Source organism: Rhinolophus ferrumequinum, chromosome 19 (assembly GCF_004115265.2).
Source record: "Rhinolophus ferrumequinum isolate MPI-CBG mRhiFer1 chromosome 19, mRhiFer1_v1.p, whole genome shotgun sequence".
NCBI classification, from domain to species: Eukaryota; Metazoa; Chordata; class Mammalia; order Chiroptera; family Rhinolophidae; genus Rhinolophus; species Rhinolophus ferrumequinum.
In genome coordinates, this window is record NC_046302.1 from 58836448 (window position 1) to 58857361 (window position 20914).

At 53.3% G+C, this 20914-nt stretch overlaps 1 protein-coding gene across 6 annotated transcripts in view; it reads right to left on the reverse strand.

The window, feature by feature from the left end:
• The window catches only part of MBP (myelin basic protein), an 89139-nt gene that overhangs the window by 6727 nt on the left and 61498 nt on the right, over nt 1-20914 (reverse strand). For 2 of the 6 annotated variants that reach the window (XM_033087780.1, XM_033087779.1), the window contains exons 5-8: nt 16578-16655; nt 2384-2491; nt 1315-1350; nt 889-921 (exon numbers count right to left, since the gene is read on the reverse strand). In XM_033087780.1, the coding sequence (XP_032943671.1) occupies nt 889-921; nt 1315-1350; nt 2384-2491; nt 16578-16655 (255 nt within the window). The remainder of the gene's footprint in view (nt 1-888; nt 922-1314; nt 1351-2383; nt 2492-16577; nt 16656-20914) is intronic. The other 4 variants (XM_033087782.1, XM_033087777.1, XM_033087776.1 and 1 more) reach the window with 3 other exon arrangements.

A 20914-nucleotide genomic window follows, 5' to 3' on the forward strand; every position in this document is an offset into this window, starting at 1 on the left:
CTTCCTTCCCTCCTTTCTTTGCTTCTTCCTTCCTCTTTCTTTTTGAAAAATCCATTCATTCACTGATACGATCTTTATTAATTGCGGGTCTGGAGTCCACAGGCCTCTACTAGAGAATAAGGATGTTGTGTTCCCAAGATGACCTATTCCTGGCATGTCGGTCAGTGGCTATTCTTCCCTTTTAGTCTGAAATAATACTTCTTATAAAGTAAGAACCATACCTAATAGTTACTAGTCGCTAAGGTCTGTAAGTTTGGTTAGAATATCCTGGTGGGTCTCTTAAGTGGGTTCATTAATACCTAGAAAGTGAACAGATCACCTACTTGAATCTTCATGAAAACTTTGTTCTCAGCATTCAAAGCCTGAAAATCCTAAGAAGGTTTTCCTGGAAGCTTCAGTTACCACTAACACACAAACCAACTCTTCTGCGTTTCTTAGGTCATCATGAACTGAACAAGTGATGTGACCGGCCTTTCTGCTCCTTAGCAGAACCGCTTTCCTTAACAAAACGCCACCCTCTGGTGGTGGGGCTGTCCACGTCGGTGGGTCAGTCAGCCCCAGGCCCACAGGTGTGGGGAGGAAATGAGGGATTTTCTCAAACACGGTCCTTCTCCTCCCTGGGGAGGGGACCAGTGGGAGCCGGGGAGCCCTGTGGCAGGGGTGCTGGGGGCAGGGAGGAAGCAGGTCAAGAACGCCAGAAGGGGAGCCCTGGCCCTGGGAAGCACCTCTTTTCCCTGGAGGAGAAAGCGGCAGGCAGCTGTGGGCAAGCCGGGCTTTGTGGGAAAGGAGGGTGGGACCGTTAAGCAACGGACACAGCAGAACGTAAAGGTCCGCGGGCCGGAGGACCAGAAAGGAGGGGAACTGCATGAACAGGCATTTGTCACCTACCCAGCTAAATCTGCTCAGGGACCGTCCTCGCCCCTGGATAAGGAAAAGAAAGAAATAATGACATTGTGATCAGTGCAGGAAAAAAGTTCTTGTAATTAAGAAGAAACAGTCAAAACAGTGTATGCTGAGGCGGTCGGTAATTTTCGTCACACGTGCCCTTTCTGAGGGGTGCCAATGGCCAGCAGAGCTTCTGGGGCAGATTTCCCATCAGGCTTTAGAGGGAAAGCCTCCTAGGATCCATTATCACTGTCTGTGGTTGTGGCAGGAGGGGATGCCCTGTATCTCTCAGCCTGTCTACTAGGGCTCCACGTGATACAACACCGTGGAACCAAGTCAGGCAGCCGAGAGTCCACCCCTCTTTTTGGTACATTTCAGGGAAGGTCTATAAATACAGTGACGATTACTCCAGACATTCAGAGGTCTTACCTTTCCTTGCGATGGGGATGGTGTGCGAGGTGTCACCTGCAAAGACACAGGGTGGTGAGCTGTGCTGGGGTCTCCTCCGTCAGAGCAGCGCTGCCCCTCTTTGTGAGGGCCGGGCTCGTTGTGGGTGGCTCCGGTGTGACAGTGTCCAGCACGTGTCAGGCACAGGGCCTGCCCACGCTGCCCGGCTCCCCATCTCAGTCCCAGCCCACCGAGAAATGGAGGCTCTGGGAACCTGAAAACAGCCACTGCTACTCAGACCTTCCAGAACACTCAGAAAATGTTTGTGAAACTCGTCGAAAGGCTCTACAATGAGAGAACCGATCCGTCTTGCTGTGTATCCTTGTGACACACTAGTGGGGCCCGTGAACTTCACGTCACCATGGTCCCTTTTTTGGGAGGGAAGTAAAGTGTCTCCTGATGTTCCGAGCTTCAAAGGAACACCCTCACATCTGTGGCTCCTAAAAGTCACTTGTCAACATGGAAACGATCATCTTACAATGTCAGCTGAACAGAAAGGTTATTAACTAGGAGCTTGTGGTTTTGCTTTTGTTTTTAAGACTTTGTGGGTACATTATCGTTAACTAAAGTCCACAGTTTCCACCATGGTTCACTCTCTGTCGTACATTCTAAGGATTTTGACAAAGGAATGAGGTGTATCCACCATCACTGTGTCAAGCAGACGACTTCCACTGCCCTAAGTGTCCTGGGCTCCCCATTCACCCCGCCCTCCCCCAGCCCCTGGCAACAACTGAGCTTTCAACTGTCTCCATGTTTGCAAAGTTCTATTTTTAAAGTATGCTCTCGTAGTGGTTTAGTCTCAAAGGAGTGAGCTCTTTGGTAGAACGTGTAGTTCAGTAAGCGACAGATGTAGTTGGGACCTTGGGACCAGGAGCTAAGTCTGAGCTCCCAAGGCCAACCCCATCGTGAGGAGCAGAGAGTGCCATCAGGGGACGTCCCTAAGGGTTAGAGCTCAGAGTCCCCTGGGTACACTCACGCCCCTGGTGACTGTGGCCGTGGCCAGCCCCTCACCTCCCCCCCAGCTTGTCACTCGCAGTGTGGGCCCACTCACAATGTTCTTGAAGAAGTGGACCACGGGGTTCTCGTCCTGTGGTCGGCCGTGCTGGGCCTTCTGGGGCAGGGAGCCGTAGTGCGTAGTTCTCGCCGCGTGGTGTGCATCCTGAAACACAGGTGCAGTGGCCTCAGGACAGGCTGTCCCCCAGGCTTGGGGCACTGCCTCTCCACCCCCTGGCACGGCCTCATGCTAGGAAGCCACTGAGGGGCCATCAGACTCGCCTGCGGCAGGGAGGGACTCGGACAGGCTCTCTGCTGTGAGACTGCACGGTGCTGGGAGGTGTCCCCATCACCCGACATCACATAGGAGGCCGAGGGGATGGGAAGGCTGTTAAGTGTGACTCCATCTAACATAGGGGCCGGGGAGGCCGGGCATCGGAAGGAAAGTGTCATTTCCCTGAGCTTCTGATTTGGATGAAGGAAAATGCTCAGGAATTGCACAAAACAGCCAGAGCAGCAAAGACAGGCCAGCCAGCAGCTTTGAGAAGCAGCCTGGTTCTCAAAATCAGTGACTCAGGTCACAGTGGTACTGAGTCTGCCCAGGCTGGGGCGGCCACTTCCGCATCCTGAGCACAGAGGGAAGGACTGGTGAGCTGACTGCGTGAGGCCCATTCATCACCAACAGAACCAGAACCTTCTAGGTCAACAAATGGCGCCCAGAAGATGACAAATGAGGGAGAGCGACTGTCGTGTTGACAAACCACCTCCGAGGGCAGGGAAGGAAGCACTGTCCTCGCAGCCTCCACATGTCCCTCCTTGGCTGGCCACTGACGGCATGTGCCCACCAGCAGGGACCCTGGAGACACCAGGGAGGCAAAGCATGAGGAGGGAGAGCCGACCGCTTCTGTGGACAAGGGGCTCCATCCTCCGTGCTGACAAGTGACAAGGAAGGAGTAGGAATGGCCTTGGAGGCGTCCCCCCTGCTGTGTCACTGCTGCTAGAGCCTGGTGAGGAATGGGAGCGGATTAAAGCAGGAGACTGTGTGTCACATGGGGTGGCATGCGGAGTCTCTGGTCCCGCTCCCCGCACTAGAACGCAGGACATGGTGAGGCCAAAAAGGAACACCCATGGAGCCATAGATAGGGGAGTCATGTCACTATATTCTCGCTGGCAGCTGGGTTGGAGACACAGGAAGCAGGAGCCACACGATCCACAACCTGCTGTCCGCTTCTCTGCCAACCAACCAACCAATCCCTTGCTAACTGCAATCCGCGCTTGCTAGCTCAGCCAAAGCAGTTGTATCAGTGGCCAATGGCTAACCAGTAACAGCTGACGGCCAACTAGTCACAGCTGATGGCCATCTGCTACCTGAGCCAGCACCTTTCCACGTGAGGCCGAGAGCCTGGAAACTGCTCTCTGGGACTCTGTCCCCACACTGCGTTTGGAAGGTCACAGGAGCCCTCACGGGCCAGCCTGGCCCGGTGCCTTCTGAGGGAATTTGGTTGAATCAGGTAAACGTGAGAGGTGGGGAGGCACACCTTCCACCCTCAACTCTGTGCACGTGTCCTGAGGACACCTTCTCCGTCAGAGGACAGGGTGCCCCTCCGGAATTTGGTGCATTGATTGGACTGAATTCAGTGGGGGTAGTTGCGTCCCAGTAGGCTGTTGACAGTTACAGGTGATGGCCCCACACTCAGTTACAGTCACCTGTGTGACCATCCCCAGCGGTGTTCCTGCAGCACCCCTCGGATCTGAGACCCTGCTGTTACCGCCTCCTTCCTCTGCACCCCGCCCTCCTCACTCAGCTACGCAGCTGGTAGGTGTCCCTGTACGACACCCCTGCACTCGTCCCCTGGGCCCACTTTGGACAGTGACGCAAAACTGGTGGCTCCTCCGATTCTTCCCTTTCCAGCAGAGTTTGCAAGGTGGCTGTCCCCGTCCTTCCCCCAGAAGCCCCTGCCCCACCGTGTCTCGTTTGACTGGTGAGGTTATTAAATACCAAAACAGCTCGAAATACAGTGGTACCTTGGTTTTCGAATGTAATCCATTCCAGAAGACTGTTCGAGTTCTGAAACATTTGAAAATAGCCAACAGCTGGGCCGCAGGATTCTGTACTCAGTGGAAGCCGCGTGACTTGTTCGACTTCTGAAGCATGTTTGAAAACCGAAGCATTTACTTCTGGGTTTACGGCTTTCATAAACCGCAATGTTCGTCAATGGAGACGTTCGAAAACCGAGGTACTACTGTAATTAAAAAGGCCCCAATGCAGGCGCTGTACTCATCCCTTGGTGCTTATGGACCATCGTTCTGCGTGCTATACACTGCATTTGGGTCCTAGGAGCACCATGTACCTTTTACTCACCCATCCTGTGATTAAATGAGAAAAATGTCTTAAACTTTACATGGTGGTTTGGGAAGAAATTAATGCTTAGTCATATCACGCAGGTCTCACATCATGAGAACTTATTTATGTTGCGAGATATTAACAAAGTGTTACATAGATAATAATAAGCTTCGCATGTGAATTATGCATGCCTGCTTTGAATGCTAAAGAAAACCGTATTTTTTTTGTGGTTTTTATAACGAGTGTGTCAGTCACCAGTCTTCTGAGGGAAAAGAAATTTAAATCTTTTAAGGAACACTTGAAGTTGGTAGGTTGCATTTTAGCTCTTGAAGCTATGAAATCAGGGGTCATAACTATTGACGCCAAGCGTGATTGGTCTCTCCCCGTTGCTCCGTGCAGAGCCAAGCATGAAATGAGCACGACTGTTGGAGTCACGTGTAATTATTTAGATCACTGTTAACACAGAGCCTAACGCACAGATCTTAGGTAAACAAACAATTATTATGGAGTCACGCAATTGTTTTTGATGCATGGGAGAGTGACTGAAATGCAGCTTTGACGTGAACTTTCGGGCTGTAAATTGTCAGCTGCACAGATAATTGGATAATATCACATAGTTACAACTGTTCTGTTATATTATAGTTGTAATGGTCTGTTACTTAAAGGACATTTAGTCAACCACATTTCTATATACAAACAATGAACAGTTAAAAAGAGAAAAATGTGAAAACACTACCATCTATAATAGTATCAAAGAAACAAAATATTAGTTGTAAATGTAACAAAACAGGCATAGAATCTTTATGCTGAGAAATGCTGGTGGAGGAAATCACAGACGATGTTGGTCAGTGGGGAGACGTACTGTGCTCGTGGACTGGAAGGGTCGGCAGAGTCAAGATGCCAGTTCTCCCCAACCTGATTGACAGACTTAATTAAGCTCCAGACTTAATGCCAGCTTGTGTTTAGACATGGACAAAGGGATTCTGAAACCACAGGGAACTGCGATGGGACCAAAATAGGCCAACGACCCAAAGAACGATACACGGACGGTTTCTATCGGCTGATTTTACAATTTTCTGCACAATGATAGTGATGACGCCGGGTGCGGTGGGGGGAGGGACTCAGCAGAAACAGACCAGGGGAGTGCGACCCATTGACCTTTGACAAAAGGTGCAAAGACAATGCAGTGGACAGAGGGCAGTCTTTCCAACAAATGGTATTGGAACGATGGGACATCCATGTCCAAAACATTGGGCTGCAACCCAGCAGTCACACCTCACACAAGAATTAACTCAAAATGGATCATAGATCTCTATCCAAGACTATAAACTCTTAAAAGAAAACTTAGAAGGAAACCTTCAATGACCTGGGGAGCCGGCGCCAAAAACGTGACCCATAAAAGAAAACATTGGTAAATTGTACTTTATCAGAATTTAAACTTTGTTTTGCAAAAGACACTGTTAAGAGAATGAAAAGATAAGCTACAGAATGAGAGAAAATATTTGCAAATCAATAAATGACAAACAACTTGAAGCTAGAATAAGTAAAGAACTCTCAAAGCTCAATGGTTTAAAAAAAAAAGCCCAGTGAAGAAATGGCCAAAACACTTAAATAAGCACTTCATCAAAGAGGAAGACAGGCAGAAGGCAAGGAGGCGCACGAAGGGGGACGCTCAGTGTCCTGAACCGTCAGGGAGACGGAACCTGGTACCCTCCGTCTGAGACACAATTAGGCGTTTCTCACAAAGCTGGTCAGATACGTACCGTAGGACCCAGCAACACTGCTTCCTGCTTTTACTGATAGAAGAAAAACTAAATGTTTTGGCAAGTGGCTTTTATAATGCATAATTTAAATCTTCCATGAAAACTTAGGATCATCAAAGAATCTGTGCATGAGTGTTTCTCGCCGTCCATGTGGTGGGGGCTACTCACTCAGCAATAAAAAGGAGCAAACTTGGTGTGTCAACAACTCAGAGGTGTCTCCATGGCTTTGACGGAGCGATGGAAGGCATTCTAGAAGGATGTCATACGAGCCGTCTCATGTACGTGACGTTCCCCAAGTGACTAAACCATAATGAGATGACCAAAGTGGTAGTTGCCAGGGGTGGGGGCAGGGAAGGGTGTGATGTGACCATGAAGTGAAAGCAAGAGGGAGGGTTTAGGGGGATGTACCCCTACTGCGGCGGCTGCTACAAGAAACTATACACGTGTTCAAATTCACAGAATTGTACAGCAAAAACAAGCCAGTGCTACTGTGTGTTAACATCTAAAATACAATACAATAACAAGGCCATTTCGCATGGGCGAGCGTAATGCAGGCAGTTACATCTTTACATGAGTTTCCTACCTGGACACCCCTGCACAGGTAAGGCTGGTCTCCCTCTAAACACATGCTTGTCATTTGTATCTTGGACACCAAAACCTGTGTGACCTGAGCAAGCCACTCCGTGTGTGGGCTTCTGTTTCCTCCTGTGTGAAAGGATGTGGCTGGAACAGACTCTCTGAGAAAGTCTCAGCTTGAAAATGTTGCAAAGGGGCTACTGAGACTAGCAGCCAAGAAAAGAAAGATAATGGTCCAGTGTGGTTAGAACTCAGGGCGTTTCCTGGGATGCCGGGCCTGGGGTTTGCTCTGTTTATTTATGTGTCACTGAAGAGCTTTTGTGGTGGGCCCAGGAAGAAAAGCGACGGCTCACACCTCGGTTGCCAGGGCGAGACGCCTTTACACAGTGGTAGGAGGGGCTGCTGTACCTGAAAAAAATAAATTTTTCTTATTGTGCTAAACACGAGCATGTAAAAGTGACCGTCTTCACCATTTCTAAGGGCTCAATGCAGTGGCATTAGGTACAGTCATAGGGGCACACCACCGTCACCAGCGGCCATCTCCAGGACTTTGTCATCTTCCTAAATGATACTCTGTCCCATTCAACAACAACGCCCTGTCCCCAGCCCCGGCACCATCTACTCTCTGTGTCTACGATGTGACTCCTCCAGGGACCTCACAGAAGGGGATCACACAGGGCGTGTCCTCCTGTGCGTCGCTTCTCTCACTCAGCATGGTGTCCTCCAGGTCCGTCCATGGGATACGTGTGTCAGGACGCCCTTCCGTTTCACTGAGTGTGCAGCCAAGTTTTCGTATCAGCCTCTGATACCTGGGAGAGGGTTGCCCAGACCCCTGCTCTCCTTCCCCCGACAGCCTGGACTGAAACTGGCTGGCAGTGACACTTTGGGCAAATGCTGGCGCCCGTCATAGCACTGGAACCACCGTGAAAGCCTGGCTGCTCTGAGGTGAGAGGTCTACAGCGCTGCTCAGGGGGACGGACGCCCCCTTCTTGGAGAGTGGCCGGTCGATCCATCATATCTCTGGGTGGGCGGCCATTTCATGGTCAGAGCAGGGCCAGCCTGCACCCAGGTAGCTGCAGGAGCCCCGGACAGGCCTGGCCAGGTACTTTAAAACCTGTGGGTCTGGGCTTATTTGTTGTATGTTACGATTTATGGGGACTGGGTGGTTGTCATTTCCTCACGTCTCACTGTAAACCAGGTGACCGTTTCCCCGGCTGGGAGAGCCGGGAGGGCGCTGTGCCTGGAGGAGGAGAAAGGGCGAGCACGGGAGAGGCGAGGACGGGGAGGTTCTTGGGGGCGCAGATGACCTCCAGGGGCTCACAGTCCCGCTGGGCCGGCCGCTGTGGGAAGGCGTGGGGACGCGGGTGAAAGGACGCAGGGGAGTGTCCACCTAAACCCTCCGGCCTCCGGCCGTCCCTGCACTCGGGGTCCTCACTTTGCTCCTCCACGTCCTCAGCCGCTGGCCGCTTCAGAAATGCTTGTGACACACAAGGTCCCTTAGAGAGGCCACTGAACTCAGGCTCCTTAATGAGGCAGGACTTTTGTGGCTTAGTTTTAAAGACATAAGTTTGGCAATTCTCTGATGAAGCACTTTTTAACTGTGTGCACCGAGGTTTAAAAAAAGCTGAACTTGTTCACATTTTATGGCCATCTGCCAAGATTGGTGTCTCCTCATTCAGGTCTGTCCCCTTCCAAGTAGCTTTTTACTCTGCTGGTGATAAAAAGACAAAGGAGGAGCTCGAGGCTCGGCTGTAGTCAGGTCAGAGCTGGGATGGAGGGCCAGGGCCGCAAGCCGTTGGGACCTGAACCGGCCGTGCACATGGGAAGCCGCCCGTGTCCACCAGGCCCCACATGGGGGAGGCCATCCAACAGGTGGAGCTGAATGTTTGGGATAAGCAAAAGTTTGAAAAAATCATACATACGCATTATATAAAGATGTCAAGTAAAAGTTAAAAGCTGGTAGAGGCAATCCTGCCACCTAGGATGGCCCGTTGACATTCTGATGGCCCAGCTTCAGGCACAGCAGACAGAGAACGGCACAGCGCCTGGAAACCTGGGCACAGGGCACAACATCACGAGACACTGGCGTGTCCCTGTTGTTCTACTCAATCGTGTGAAGAGCCTCTTCTCACCTCAGTACAGGTTTGCATCATGATTAACAAAACAACTTCCTGATAGCAGATAAAACAACATTACGCTGAAAAGTTTTAAACCCTGGGAGGAAGGCCACGGGGTCAAGGACAACCTTTTCATTTATTTTTAAGGCAGATTGCTTTTTCCAATCAGCTGTTTCTTTCGTTTCCCCTGCACGTGTGATGACAGCTGTCACCAGCAGGGGGAGCGCGTGCACTTGGGTCGGACCCAGACCGCTTGTTGGTCTGAAAATCTCAGGGAGGGGTTTCCACCTGTTTTCCAATTTGCGGCAGAACTGGGAGGTTTAAAACAAGTCACACCTGTTAATAATTTACGGTCAACTGGGATGTAATGGCAGATTAGTTTCACCTGCACAACTGAAGCTCCCGGGCCTCACCCTGCGCAGGGTCTCTCCCCAGTGACCAGGTGTCTGCACTGTCGTCTGCCTCTGGCTTTGACCAGGGGCAAGTCTGTGAGGTCACCCCCTCTCAGAAGGAAATGCCCATCTTGTAAACAGTAATGTTCACTGTGCCTGGGGTGTCGAGCGTATGAAAGGGCAGACGCCCCCAAACGGGCACTCCTTGGAGAGCTGGCCTGTCTCCACCACGTAGGACGATGGGGCAGGTACCAGCCACACTCCTGATCGCATGCAGGGGGACGTGCCGACCAAGCTCCCCCAACGCACACAGTGAAAGAGAGAGGAAGCGGAGGGTCAGAGTGCACTGTGTGTTCACGCCGGTGACCTGGCAGGAGTCCGAGCCTGGCTCACAGCTTCTAAGAATGTCAGACGTCGCAGGGGACCCCATGTCATCACATCCTCACGGACACGCCTTGTCACTGGGGCTGTGTAGACGAGGTTTCGGAGTTGGGGTTACAGTCAGTCTTACGTCAAGCCTGTCGTCCTCGTGAGCGTGACCACGGAAGTCACCGATGTAACCTTGGGTCTGTTAGCACATTGCTCTCCAACGAGTCCCGATGTGTCCCCTCCATACTGGTCACGGGGCTTCAGCCAACACTTTGTCTGATGAGAGAAAGCTGAGGCCCCGTCATTCTGTTTCCTTAATGTGATTAAAACCCTTCCGCCCACCCGCTGGCAAAAAACACACATCTCTCTGCTGCTTATTCCTTGAATGTACAGGTGGGATGTGACAGAATTTTGCAAACAGCCCCGAAGTGGCATTAAGGACGCTTGCCCTTCATCTAGGCAGTTTTGCCAGTGCTCTTGACAGGGCAGAAGTCAAGGGATTTGCATTTTGCTTTCTCCCCCAGAGAAAGCTCTCATTTTGTGGCCCCTCAGAAATGCAGATCCAGGTGTGGAGGCGCTTGGTCTCTTCACCCTGTTTGGAAGCACAGAATGCAACAGCGTCACCTTTTTCCTGAACTGCTCACTGTAGCTACCACAGCAGAGCCAGCTTGGGAGTGAATGAAGTGACGTTTTCTTGTGAAAGTGCTCATAAAACCAAACGGGCTTGTTCCACATTGTGATCTTTACATGTCGGCACTGTGACACGTCGTTCACTATGGGACAGATACTCTCTGCCCTTTTCCTCCTGCTTTGCATTTCTTCCATGGCTTATGAAGTCTTTTAGTGCCGCAGAGACCTCGTTTAAATGGCTTGCCCTCCTGAAGGAGGCAGTGGTATGAACAAGCTGCCCCTTTTCTATCGAACGACTTGCTACCTTGCTGGCCACCCAGTCTCCACGATAAAACTGGGGAGAGGTAAACAGCTGGCCTCTGTCTGCCCTGCCTCTTTTAAGCCATTGGAAGGAAAGGGTTGTGACATCTTTTTGACCCCACGGCAACTAGCCCAGGTGCAGACTAGGTGATAGTAAAATACATGTTATCTACCTGAGCATGTGGCTTGAAGTTCACAAGTTTGGGGGTGAAATGACATGTGGGTCTGCAGGCTGTGTGAGCTGTGACATCTCCCCTTCAGGGGTGGTCCAGACAGACGCAGCGTCGATCTCCAGGGCCGCAGTTTTATGCCCCACGACGCGGGAGCCATTCTGAGAATCACCGGATGCCGCGGTTCTCTCGCCACCATTTGTTTATCTCAGTGTTTCAGAGGAAGTGATTGCGCCATTACTGGTGAAGCAGCTTTGAAGATGCCTCAGGAGGGAGGGTTAGATTTTTCCGGCAAGGTCAGGACGTTTTAGATTTTGCAATCTGGAGAGAATTCTGTTCTGTCTGAATGACATGTGCAGTTTACTCTGTGTTTTTGCCGTTTGCAAGTTCTTGAATCATTGACTCAGGTGAGTTTAATTAAAGCCGTGGGCTTTTTTCTTTCTTTCAAGAAAGCTGTGTGATATCAAAATTGTGCAGGCTTTTCTCTATTGCTGGGAAAATCCACAGGCGAACCTTTGATTTAGATGGAAATTTCAGGTTACCTGGCAGCTGCTCAGATAATAGGTTTCTCCTCAGATGATGGAAAAGGAGAGTGCTGGGGGTGTGCAGCTTGCTGGTGATGGTGGCTTGTGTGTTACTCCTCCTGTCCCGCTCAGGTGGGGCTGTCCCTTTGCCCATGATGACAGGGACCAGTTTCCAAGTTCGAGAGTTTCCACTGTTAGCAAATTGTGAAGCTGCAGGCAGCGATCAGATGCTGCTGTGTGAGACCCAGTGGGGACACGTCTGCCTCTATCCTTGCTGAGGCTTTGCTGAAATGAGGAAACAAAGTCTCCCTGTGTCCTGGGGAGGACGGCTTCGCCAACATGCTGGGGCGCTGCAACAGTGAAATCAGAGACCTCTTGGCAGTGACAAAATGAGGTCTTATCTGGGCAGAGAAAAACACGGAAGAAGTCGAATGTCACAGCCTAGAGCTTCTGCAGGTGCAGTCAGCGTGCGGTGACTACATTTTTGTGACCTGGCACTTCATCATAAAGGAGAAGAGTTTCTGACGCCTGGTATCCCACTGTCTCCTCCTAGTAAGTGGAGCGGATGGAGGAGAAGGTAGGGAGGTAGAGAAGCTGGAGGCTGCTGACTGTTTGGTGAGAAGGTCATAAAGCTGGGTGGACACTTTCCCCCAGGCAGCCCTGTGTCTCCTGCCCACCGTGGGTTAGCGGCCTGGGCTCAGCTGCCCTCACGGCCACCCTGCTGAGGGTTCTCCAGTTAGGAGCACGTGACCACAGGAGGGCCTGCAGCACGGCCAGCACACAGGTCAGATGCAGGAGCGTCCACACTGCTGGCCTGGGGTGCCTCAGAGAGCTCTCAGCAAAGGGAGCCACCTCCCCGTTCCCCAGGAAAGGCTCATTGCTGCCTGTTTCCCAGACTCAGGATGCCTAGCTCCTGAGTCTAGTCCTGGCGGTGAGTGTGACATTGGAGTCCAGCTCTTCTGGAACGCAGATCCTTCCAGGCTTTCTCTTGTGTCCTTCCAAAGTGACAAGAGTGGGACTGGACGGAGCAGAGTTGGACGTGGGCCTAAACCACCCTGATTTTTCCCTTTGCTTCCGAGCACCCATTTTTCAAAGACCTCAGTGTGGCTAGTGTGTGCAGAAGACTCTCCCATGACATCAGGTAACTTCACAACCGAGACGGAAACCCACACGGCTCCCCAGGCTGCCTCTTTCTCTGCTTGGAGCTAGGCTGTGTCCTTGTACAGAATGTGAGCAAGCAGTTGAGGGACGTGGATCTGGAAAACATCTTTTGGAAGGAACAGACAAGAAGCCACAGGCTTTCCAGCACGGGAAGGCCCTGGGCGGGTGGCGGCCCTCCGTGGATGGAGTAGACAGCTGGCCCCAAGGATAGCAAGCGGCCTCCCGTCGTGCCCATGTGCTCCCCAGCGGCCTTGGTCCACTCTGGGTCCCTAAGGCCAGACCTGTAGGGCCACCAGAATGTGCAGCCACCAACATCCCTCCACTATGGTCAGAACCATTTATTTGGCAATGATGAAAACTCGGGCTCATCAAGCTGAGAAGCACGGGGAGGTCCCTGGAGTCTGCGCAGGACAGCGGGGAGGCAGCTGGGTGAGACCCGTTGGCGCAGGCCCAGGGAGCAGAGACTTTGCGGGTGTTTGTGAGTTAGCACTGGGGGCCCCGGCGGGCGCATCCAGCTGCTAAGGCTTCACAGGCGGCTAAGGGGCGCGGGCAGATGGAGGAGGGCGCCGCGGGCGATCAGACCTGCGCCACGGCGTTCAGAGTCCCAGGGCACTTCCTGTGATGAGACCCAGGAGCCACAGTGGGGAGACTGTCTGGGGCAAACGCTGTGGGCGCTCCCGCCCCAGGTGGCCGCACGGCACCCTCCCCAGGCAGGGGGGGCCACGGGGCAGAAGGGACTCTTAGAGGACATTAGTATGAGTGGTTTGATGGAAACGGAGAGTGCAGGCTTTCATCTGGCTGCTCAGGGTCCATCCCCAGGGGCCCAGCCCAGGCGGGACCTGCGGGGTGAACTCGGGAAAAGACAGACCCTGTGCAGGCCCCACTGTGCCTGCGCCCTGCGCCCTGCGCCTGCCTCCCACCACAGGCGCCCAGCACACCTCTATGCGGCGCTCCCAGGGCGGGCCCACGCCCAGCGATGAAGACATGGGCTGCAGGGCAGTGCGCAGATGAAGAAAAAAGGATTGGCCTGTTCTCCTATGGAGTGGTCTGCCCCCCTGGACGTTTTCCTCCTGATTTCGGCCTTGGAATTCCTGCTTTTCCGTCATCAGATCTTTCATTCATCCATTTGTGCTCCCCACTCCGCACCTTCCACAGCCACAGCACAGCCTGGGATGAATCGAACCCCGTGTGAGTCCTGGGCCGGCGCCGGGTCTCCTGGATCAAAGGATTCCTGGGGCACCAAGCCCTTGGAGAACTCTCAATACCTGGCGCCAATTTGTTCTCTGACGTCCCGCCTCTGATTTCCTGCCTGGGGGGTCTTTCTCACCCTTCCTGGCATATTTGCTCACAGAGAGAAAGGAAGCAGGGAGAGGGAGGAATGTTCTGGAAGCTCAGGGGACAGCCGGCAGCGTGCCCTTGATCGTCCACATCTTTTCCGAACGGCGGGGCCAGGAGATGTTTGATTTGAGATGCACAGCCTGACACCACTAGTTCTGTGAACCAACTGGTCAGCCTGTGGCCTCAGCCGGAGGCTTTGTCGCCCCCATAAGCCTAGTTCAGGTCCCTTTTGTCACAGAACCTCGGGACCACAATGTATTTGAAACCCGTTCAGGGCAACCTGGCCCTTGTGATCCTTTCCCGGTGGCTGGTGCTGTTAAATCTACTCTCGGGTAAACATAACTGCTTTTGTGAAATATGAAAGGATCCCAAAGTGCCGGAGGAAAACATTCAAAATAGGAAAAGCTCCTTCTCAGGGAGGAGAGCCGGTCCTGGGCTGCTTGGAACCATCAGTGTCAGCGCCTGCGGAGAAGCCGCAACCGCAGCCCAGGCCACCGCCCTCCCTGCTTGCCAAGCAGAAGCACGTGACGTGCCGTTGGGACCAGTCAGAGCAGACGGCTGGCGGGCACCGAGAGTTCTAGAATAGGGCCCGAGAGTTCTAGAATAGGGCCCGAGAGTTCTAGAATAGGGCCCGAGAGTTCTTCGCCACCAGTTACAGTTTTGGGGACCCGTCGGCCTGGCTCTGGCGTGACGACGTTGCCTTTGGTCCCGATACTTCTGCATACTTTAATTCTCTGGTGCGCGTCCTGGCGAGCGGGTCCAGGTCGTGCTGGGACGGGAAGGGTGTCCGAAAATGAAACTGAAGGGCAGAGGACTCACCCACTTGCCACAGAAATCAGTCTGCGGTGCTGCTGTTCCTCTGTGATGTTTTAAAGGAGGAAAATGAAGCATCAGGTGCAAGTTTCTCAGCATCCCTTGAATGTGGGTGCCCCGGCCGCTTGCCCTCCCTACTCTGGGATTTCTGGTGGCTTCTGTGCCTCTCCGTGGGGTGCTCTGCTTTCTGGTGGCACCATGTCTCCAGTGGAGGACAGGATGGTGCAGGGGTCGTCCTGGCGCATCCACGTGGTTGAAGGGCCACTTCCGGGGCTTCGCAACCAGATGCTTTGTCGGGCCTCTGCTCTCCCCCATGCATATCAGGTGTTGCAGGTCGAAAGTGCCACTCCCAGGAAAGCATTGGTGCTAAGGCCCTGGCTTCATCCGGACCAGGCCTGAGTGTCCCAGGGTGGTCGGGGCCCTACTAACTTACTGGGAATGTGCTGTCCAACGGCACCTGGATGGAGACTCATGCCCCCACTGGCGCTTCATGGGCAGGTCCTTCCAGTAAACCCAGCAGCCCAAGGCACTACTCAGGTGTCAGGTGTCAAGGTCTGGGCCTGGCAGGGGGCCCTGGGGCAGGGTCCCGGGAGATGTAGACACAGCCTGCCCCAGGCTGCCCTACCAGGCCCTGCGAACCCCTTCCTGAACCAGCCACCCTACTTGGGAACTGGCTGCCAAGGAGCTGCCAGCACCCCCTCATTGCTCATAGACCCCCCTCCAACACAGAGTGCAGCCCCCTCTGAAATCAGCACCTAGGAGAGCACTTTGCAGGGGTGGGGCATGTCGGGAGGCCCCTCCCAGCCTCACTGGGAGGGCACAGCTGGTGCCCCACCTGCCACCTCCCACCTTGTACGGTAACAGGTGCTTCCCTCCTCTAATTCCAGTTTGAAGAGGAAGGTTCCCCGGCACTGACGCCTCTCCCCCTCCCACACCTGGGGCTCTTGTCAGAACAATGACCACTTGTTTTCCACTGTGTGTTTTCCCAGGTGGCCAGGTGCAGTGTCTACTGTCATCTGAAAGTGTCCCCAGTGACAGGAGCTCGTGTGTTGGCTGCGCACTGTGCATAGGTCTCCTCTGGGTCACCTGTCTCCTTTCCTCCCTGCTGTTCACAGTCACCCCGTGTCCCCAGCACTCTGAGCAGCGGCTACCACCGCACCGGGAGGTGGAGGGCTGAGGACAACGCTTGTCCTCCAGCCCAAGGGAAGTCGGCCGAGCTCAGGTGAGCACAGCACCTGTGCCCGACTTCCCAAGGGCACGTATTGTCTAAGAGTTTAATTCAACTAATATTTAGTGAGTGTGCAGTATTTGTTAGGCACTGGTTCTCACAGATGCTATGAACACAGGCAGGCAGTGCACGGGCGCAGGCCACCTCGGCCAGTGCTGCCTCTGCCCTGGCCCTGAGAAATGGCCCCTGGTCAGCTCTCCCCAGGGGGCTTGTCCACTGCCCTGCCCCACGGGGCCCTTGATGGGCCTGTCCACACAGGACCGCCGAGGATTCACACGGCTCCTCGCCTCAGAGGACTTCCTCTGCCTCTGCACGCTGCCCTTTGCTGGCTCTCCCGGGGAGCTGCGCCCCTGGCTTGGCGAAACGTAACTTACAAATGCCGTAGACGACCTGCTGTGCCCCCTGGACAGGGAGGCGCCCCAGACACTGCCTACCTATGGGGACAGCGGTGGGAACACAGCTCGCGGTGGGAACACAGCTCGCGGTGTGGCCGCCGGAGGGGCTGGAGGGGTGGGCGCACGTCTTACCTTGTACATGTTGCACAGCCCGGGCTGGCTGCGGGCATGAGGGGGCAGAGGGCTCCTGCTTTGCTTGAGCCAGGGTACCTGCCAGAGGGACACAGAGTGGCCATTTGAGTCCATGCGGGCACCGCTGGCAGAGCCCCAAGTCCTCAAGCAGCATCCTCTCTGAGTGGGCTTGGCAAGACCCCCGGCGGCAAGGAGGGGCAGGCAGGGGTGGTGATGAGAGGACAAGGGGCATGAAGGTGGACGACGAAGGACCGTGAGTGGTGGTGGCACAGGGACACGGGGAAGGAGGAGAGGGGGGCTCGCGCCCCAAGGACTGAGCGGAGGTAGGTCGGGAAAAGGAATAAGAGGAAAGATTCAGGGGGAAGCCTGTCCTTTAGAGCCTATTCTGGGCCCTGTTTCTGCTTAGGGGACCACATTTTCTTGCAATTGTAGCAGGCAGCTGATGGAAGGTTTCTGGGGAACAAGATAGCGTCTTCCAGTCCAGTGTAAATGCTAAGAGGGCTTTCGGGGGCCTAAAACGGGGTAGAGAAACGCTACGTCCAGCTCTCCTGTGGTTTTAAGCTTTTTCTTCTCTAGCAGGTGTGTCAGCTGCTGCACTGGACTCACAAGTGGAAGCCACCCTGCCCTGTCACAGTTAATGGTGGCTGTCGCTGTTGGGCCTTTTCAGGGTGCCACAGAGTACCAGGGACTCGTTTTAAGAGCAGCAGAGCGCCCAGCCCCGTGGGGTCCCCCTTTGTCACGGACGCTCTTTGCCATTGTTGGGGAAGCTCAGGAGCCTAATACCGACAGGACTTCATATGCCTTGGCCTGGGCTCTGCATCGGCCGTCACTCTGTCGCTATAAAGCTTCCTAAACTGCTCTTGCTGCTGGTTTAGTGTGTCCCCTCTGCTGTCAGCTGTAACACAGTCCCTGCCACACCATCCAGCTTTGAGCGATGTGCTTGAGAATATTATCACAGGACCAAGGCAAATGGTCTCCTGGACTGTCCACAGCAAGACGGGGGGTGTGGGGGTGGTGGGGGGTGGAGGGGGCAGGGGATGTGAGAGGAGAGGGAAAGCCTTGCAGTGATCGAGAGAAAAAAATCAACAGGTTTCAAGAGATGCCTTGTCTTGGCTACGGATGAAATGGATTTTTAGAAAACAGGACAACTGCTGCTGGTCATTCATGGAAGTAAACAGTAGCGATGACACAGTAGAAAAGTGTGACTGCATTCCAGAAATACTGTAAAGCGAGCACCCTGGGTGGGTAGAAGCAAATTCATGGTCCCGGGAGCTCCCATGAGGGAGGTGAGTAGGTGTGTGTTTTAAGGTGAGTGTGGATGCATGAGCCTGTGGTCCTCTCTGCCGTGGTCAGTGCTGGCATCCCCGTAGGGAGCCATGGCCCTCAGGACGTGGTGTACGGTCATCCGTGTTGTACACTTGGCCAAAAGGCAAAGGCAAAGGATGATTTCTAATTCGTTTTCCTCTCCTTAGGACAGAGGGCATCCTTGGTGGGGAGGAACGTGTCCTTGAGACACTGTTGGGCTGAGCTGGGGCTAAGTGTCCCCACTGTCACATGTGCACATGTCTGGCACTGGCCATGCAATGTGGGCTGGTCAGGCTGGCCGGCCCCTGGAGCCGAGCAGCCTGCAGTAGATGCAGCCTTAACCCCGACCTCACTAGCAGCCTGTCCGTCCCCCGCGTGGCAGGAAGAGGTTGACAAGCTTCCTTTGCACCCGCGTGAGTGGAGATGTGCTCAGCAACACTGAGGGGAGAACAGGAGGGGACAGCACCCCAACAATGCTGGAGGAGACGACGGCGAGAGCAGCCTCTCATGGAAACCCTATGTGCCAGGGTCGCGTTTATGGGGCCCCCCAGGATGCCTTGCTTTCCTTCACCTTTTCCTCGCTTTTTACTATTTTTTAGGAAGTAGGATGATTTCAGCGCATGTAAGATGTGCTGACAGACACGGGGGATGTCTCTGAGATAACAGATCATTGCGGACTTCCACGAGCGGTATCTGCACTTCCTAAATGCCATATCGATTCCTTCATGATTTCCACGTGAGCGCCAGTGAGCCGTGTGTCCCTAAGATGACAGATTCCCTCAGATGTCGAGCTAAGCTCTCCTTCAGCCCATCAGAACTGCCTGTCACCAAATGGATGATCCTGTTAAAAAAAGGGAAATTGATGACGATGGAAAAGAAATGCTGTAACATGGACACGTGTTTAAAAGGAGCCGGGTTGGGACAGCGTCTGCTGGCAGGATAGCCTGGACGGAGGAATGGAAGACAGATCAGAACTATTTCCATGTCTGTCTTTACTTCCGGTAGTCGGCCCTGACCTTGCCCTTCAGCACAAGCGCTCACTGCCATCCTTCAGAAGAGCCAGCCCTCCTGCCCTGTGGACCCTCGAGTGCTTCTCTGACACTCGTCGGGGAGCGCGGACAGGCTGGGTCTTCTGTGCGCTAGTCGCTCAGCAGCTGCTGAGCGCACTGCGGCGTCGCAGACACTTCTCAGGACCCACCCCCTCCACGTGCAGACCGGTGCTTTGGGGAAACACTGAACTATCACGCAGAGCTACACTCGTAATAGACCAGGACACCAAGCCGGCCATGGAGAGAAACGAACAAGATGTCTTTGCGATGCAAGTGACATACCGTGACCTCCGTGTGCAGGAGGGCTGGCGCTGGCCCCCAGACTCACCTGTTGGTGGCTGTACCAGAAGGCCACGAAAACACCAGTTGTAAATGCACTTAGTAAGGGAGGGATACCAAAAAGGACAACTTAAAAAAAGTCACATGCAATTAGTACACCGTCCTCGGTCTGTTAAATTGTTTAATAAATGCATAAAAAGGAAGAAATAGATATAAAGCAAAATTGCATCACAAAATCAAATAGGAATATAATCACAAGAAGGCAGTCACCATTAAATACATGAACATAATTTATAAATGTGTCATTCATAAAGAGGACGCAGTGAAGTCTCCACAACGCAGGGACACACTCGAACTACTGCCTGTTTAAACACAGTGGACAACTGGGGACATGGGGTCCCAGGAGGACACGGGGGCGAGCTGGTAGCTGAGCCATGGAAAACACTGATCATTGATCAGGGTAATGGCGCTTCAAAAGGAATTCTTGGAGGAAATCTCAGAATGTTTTTGTTTGGGTGTAGAAGCAAAGACACCCACCACCACATTTGGCTTTTTTCTAGAAAGATCTCTGGCCAAATCTCTGGGCATGCTGATGCACTGAGTGGCTGGCTCGTTGCCATGGAGACTCACGCTGGGATTTAATTTGGTTCCATGTGCCGGGCTGGGCTCCTGTGAGCATTAGCGCTCCGAGCTGGAAGGGCTGAGAGCAGGTCCACTGGCCACTGACTGGGGCCGGACGCACACGTGGGGTGGAAGGACCCCTGAGACGCCGCCCACTGTGTCCTCCTTTCGCCTCCAGATGTTACACCCCCAGAGCGTTACAGAATCTATCTCCGTACACAATCAGCGTATCATGTTAACAATGATGAACTAAGTTACTGTAGAACTAAAATGTGTTAAACGAAAGTAAAAACCCAGGAAACAGAACATCGTGACTAATTTACAAGATTGAATTTACCCAAAACATTAAGTGACAACAATGCTCTTTATCCCACACAATCCACATTAGGGCACAGAAGTAACACGGAGCACTGATGACAGTTGATTATAAATGGTGTTTTGTTTTCTTAAACTTTTACGTATTTTAAGTGTGTTTTTCCAGGACCCATCAGCTCCCAAGTCAAGTGGTTGTTTCAATCTAGTTGTGGAGGGCGCAGCTCACAGTGGCCCATGTGGGGACCGAACTGGCAACCTTGTTGTTAGGAGCACCGCACTCTAACCAACTGAGCTAACCGGCTGCCTCCCCCCGCCCCCGCCTCCATAAATGGTGTTTTGAAGGTAAAGGAAAGAGAGGTGAAATCCTCAGGACAGAATCTAGCTTTAACAACCTCTTTGGAAGTGGACAAGGGTGGAGAGGAGGGCCGTGCACCTGCCTGCACTCTCACCTAGAAACTGCCCAGAGTTACAATCTCTGTGTCCGGCTTAGTCGTTTCCTAAACCGTAACACTGAGATAAAAAGAAGGAAGCATGCTTGGACCGCTAGGGTCTCAGGCTTTGGCCAGTCAGGCCTGAGTGGCCGCAGATTCCAGACTGGCCCAGGAGTGAGACTGGCAGTGCAGGAGTGGGGACGGTGGCCTCAGACAGCCACCTGTTCCAAACAGCCCGAGGGCATATGACCTTCCCCCCAAGGGCCAGGCCGCCTCACGAGGCCCCATGTTCCAGGCAGCTGGGAGACCTGGTCCCCAAGCAAACAACACAGCCCTT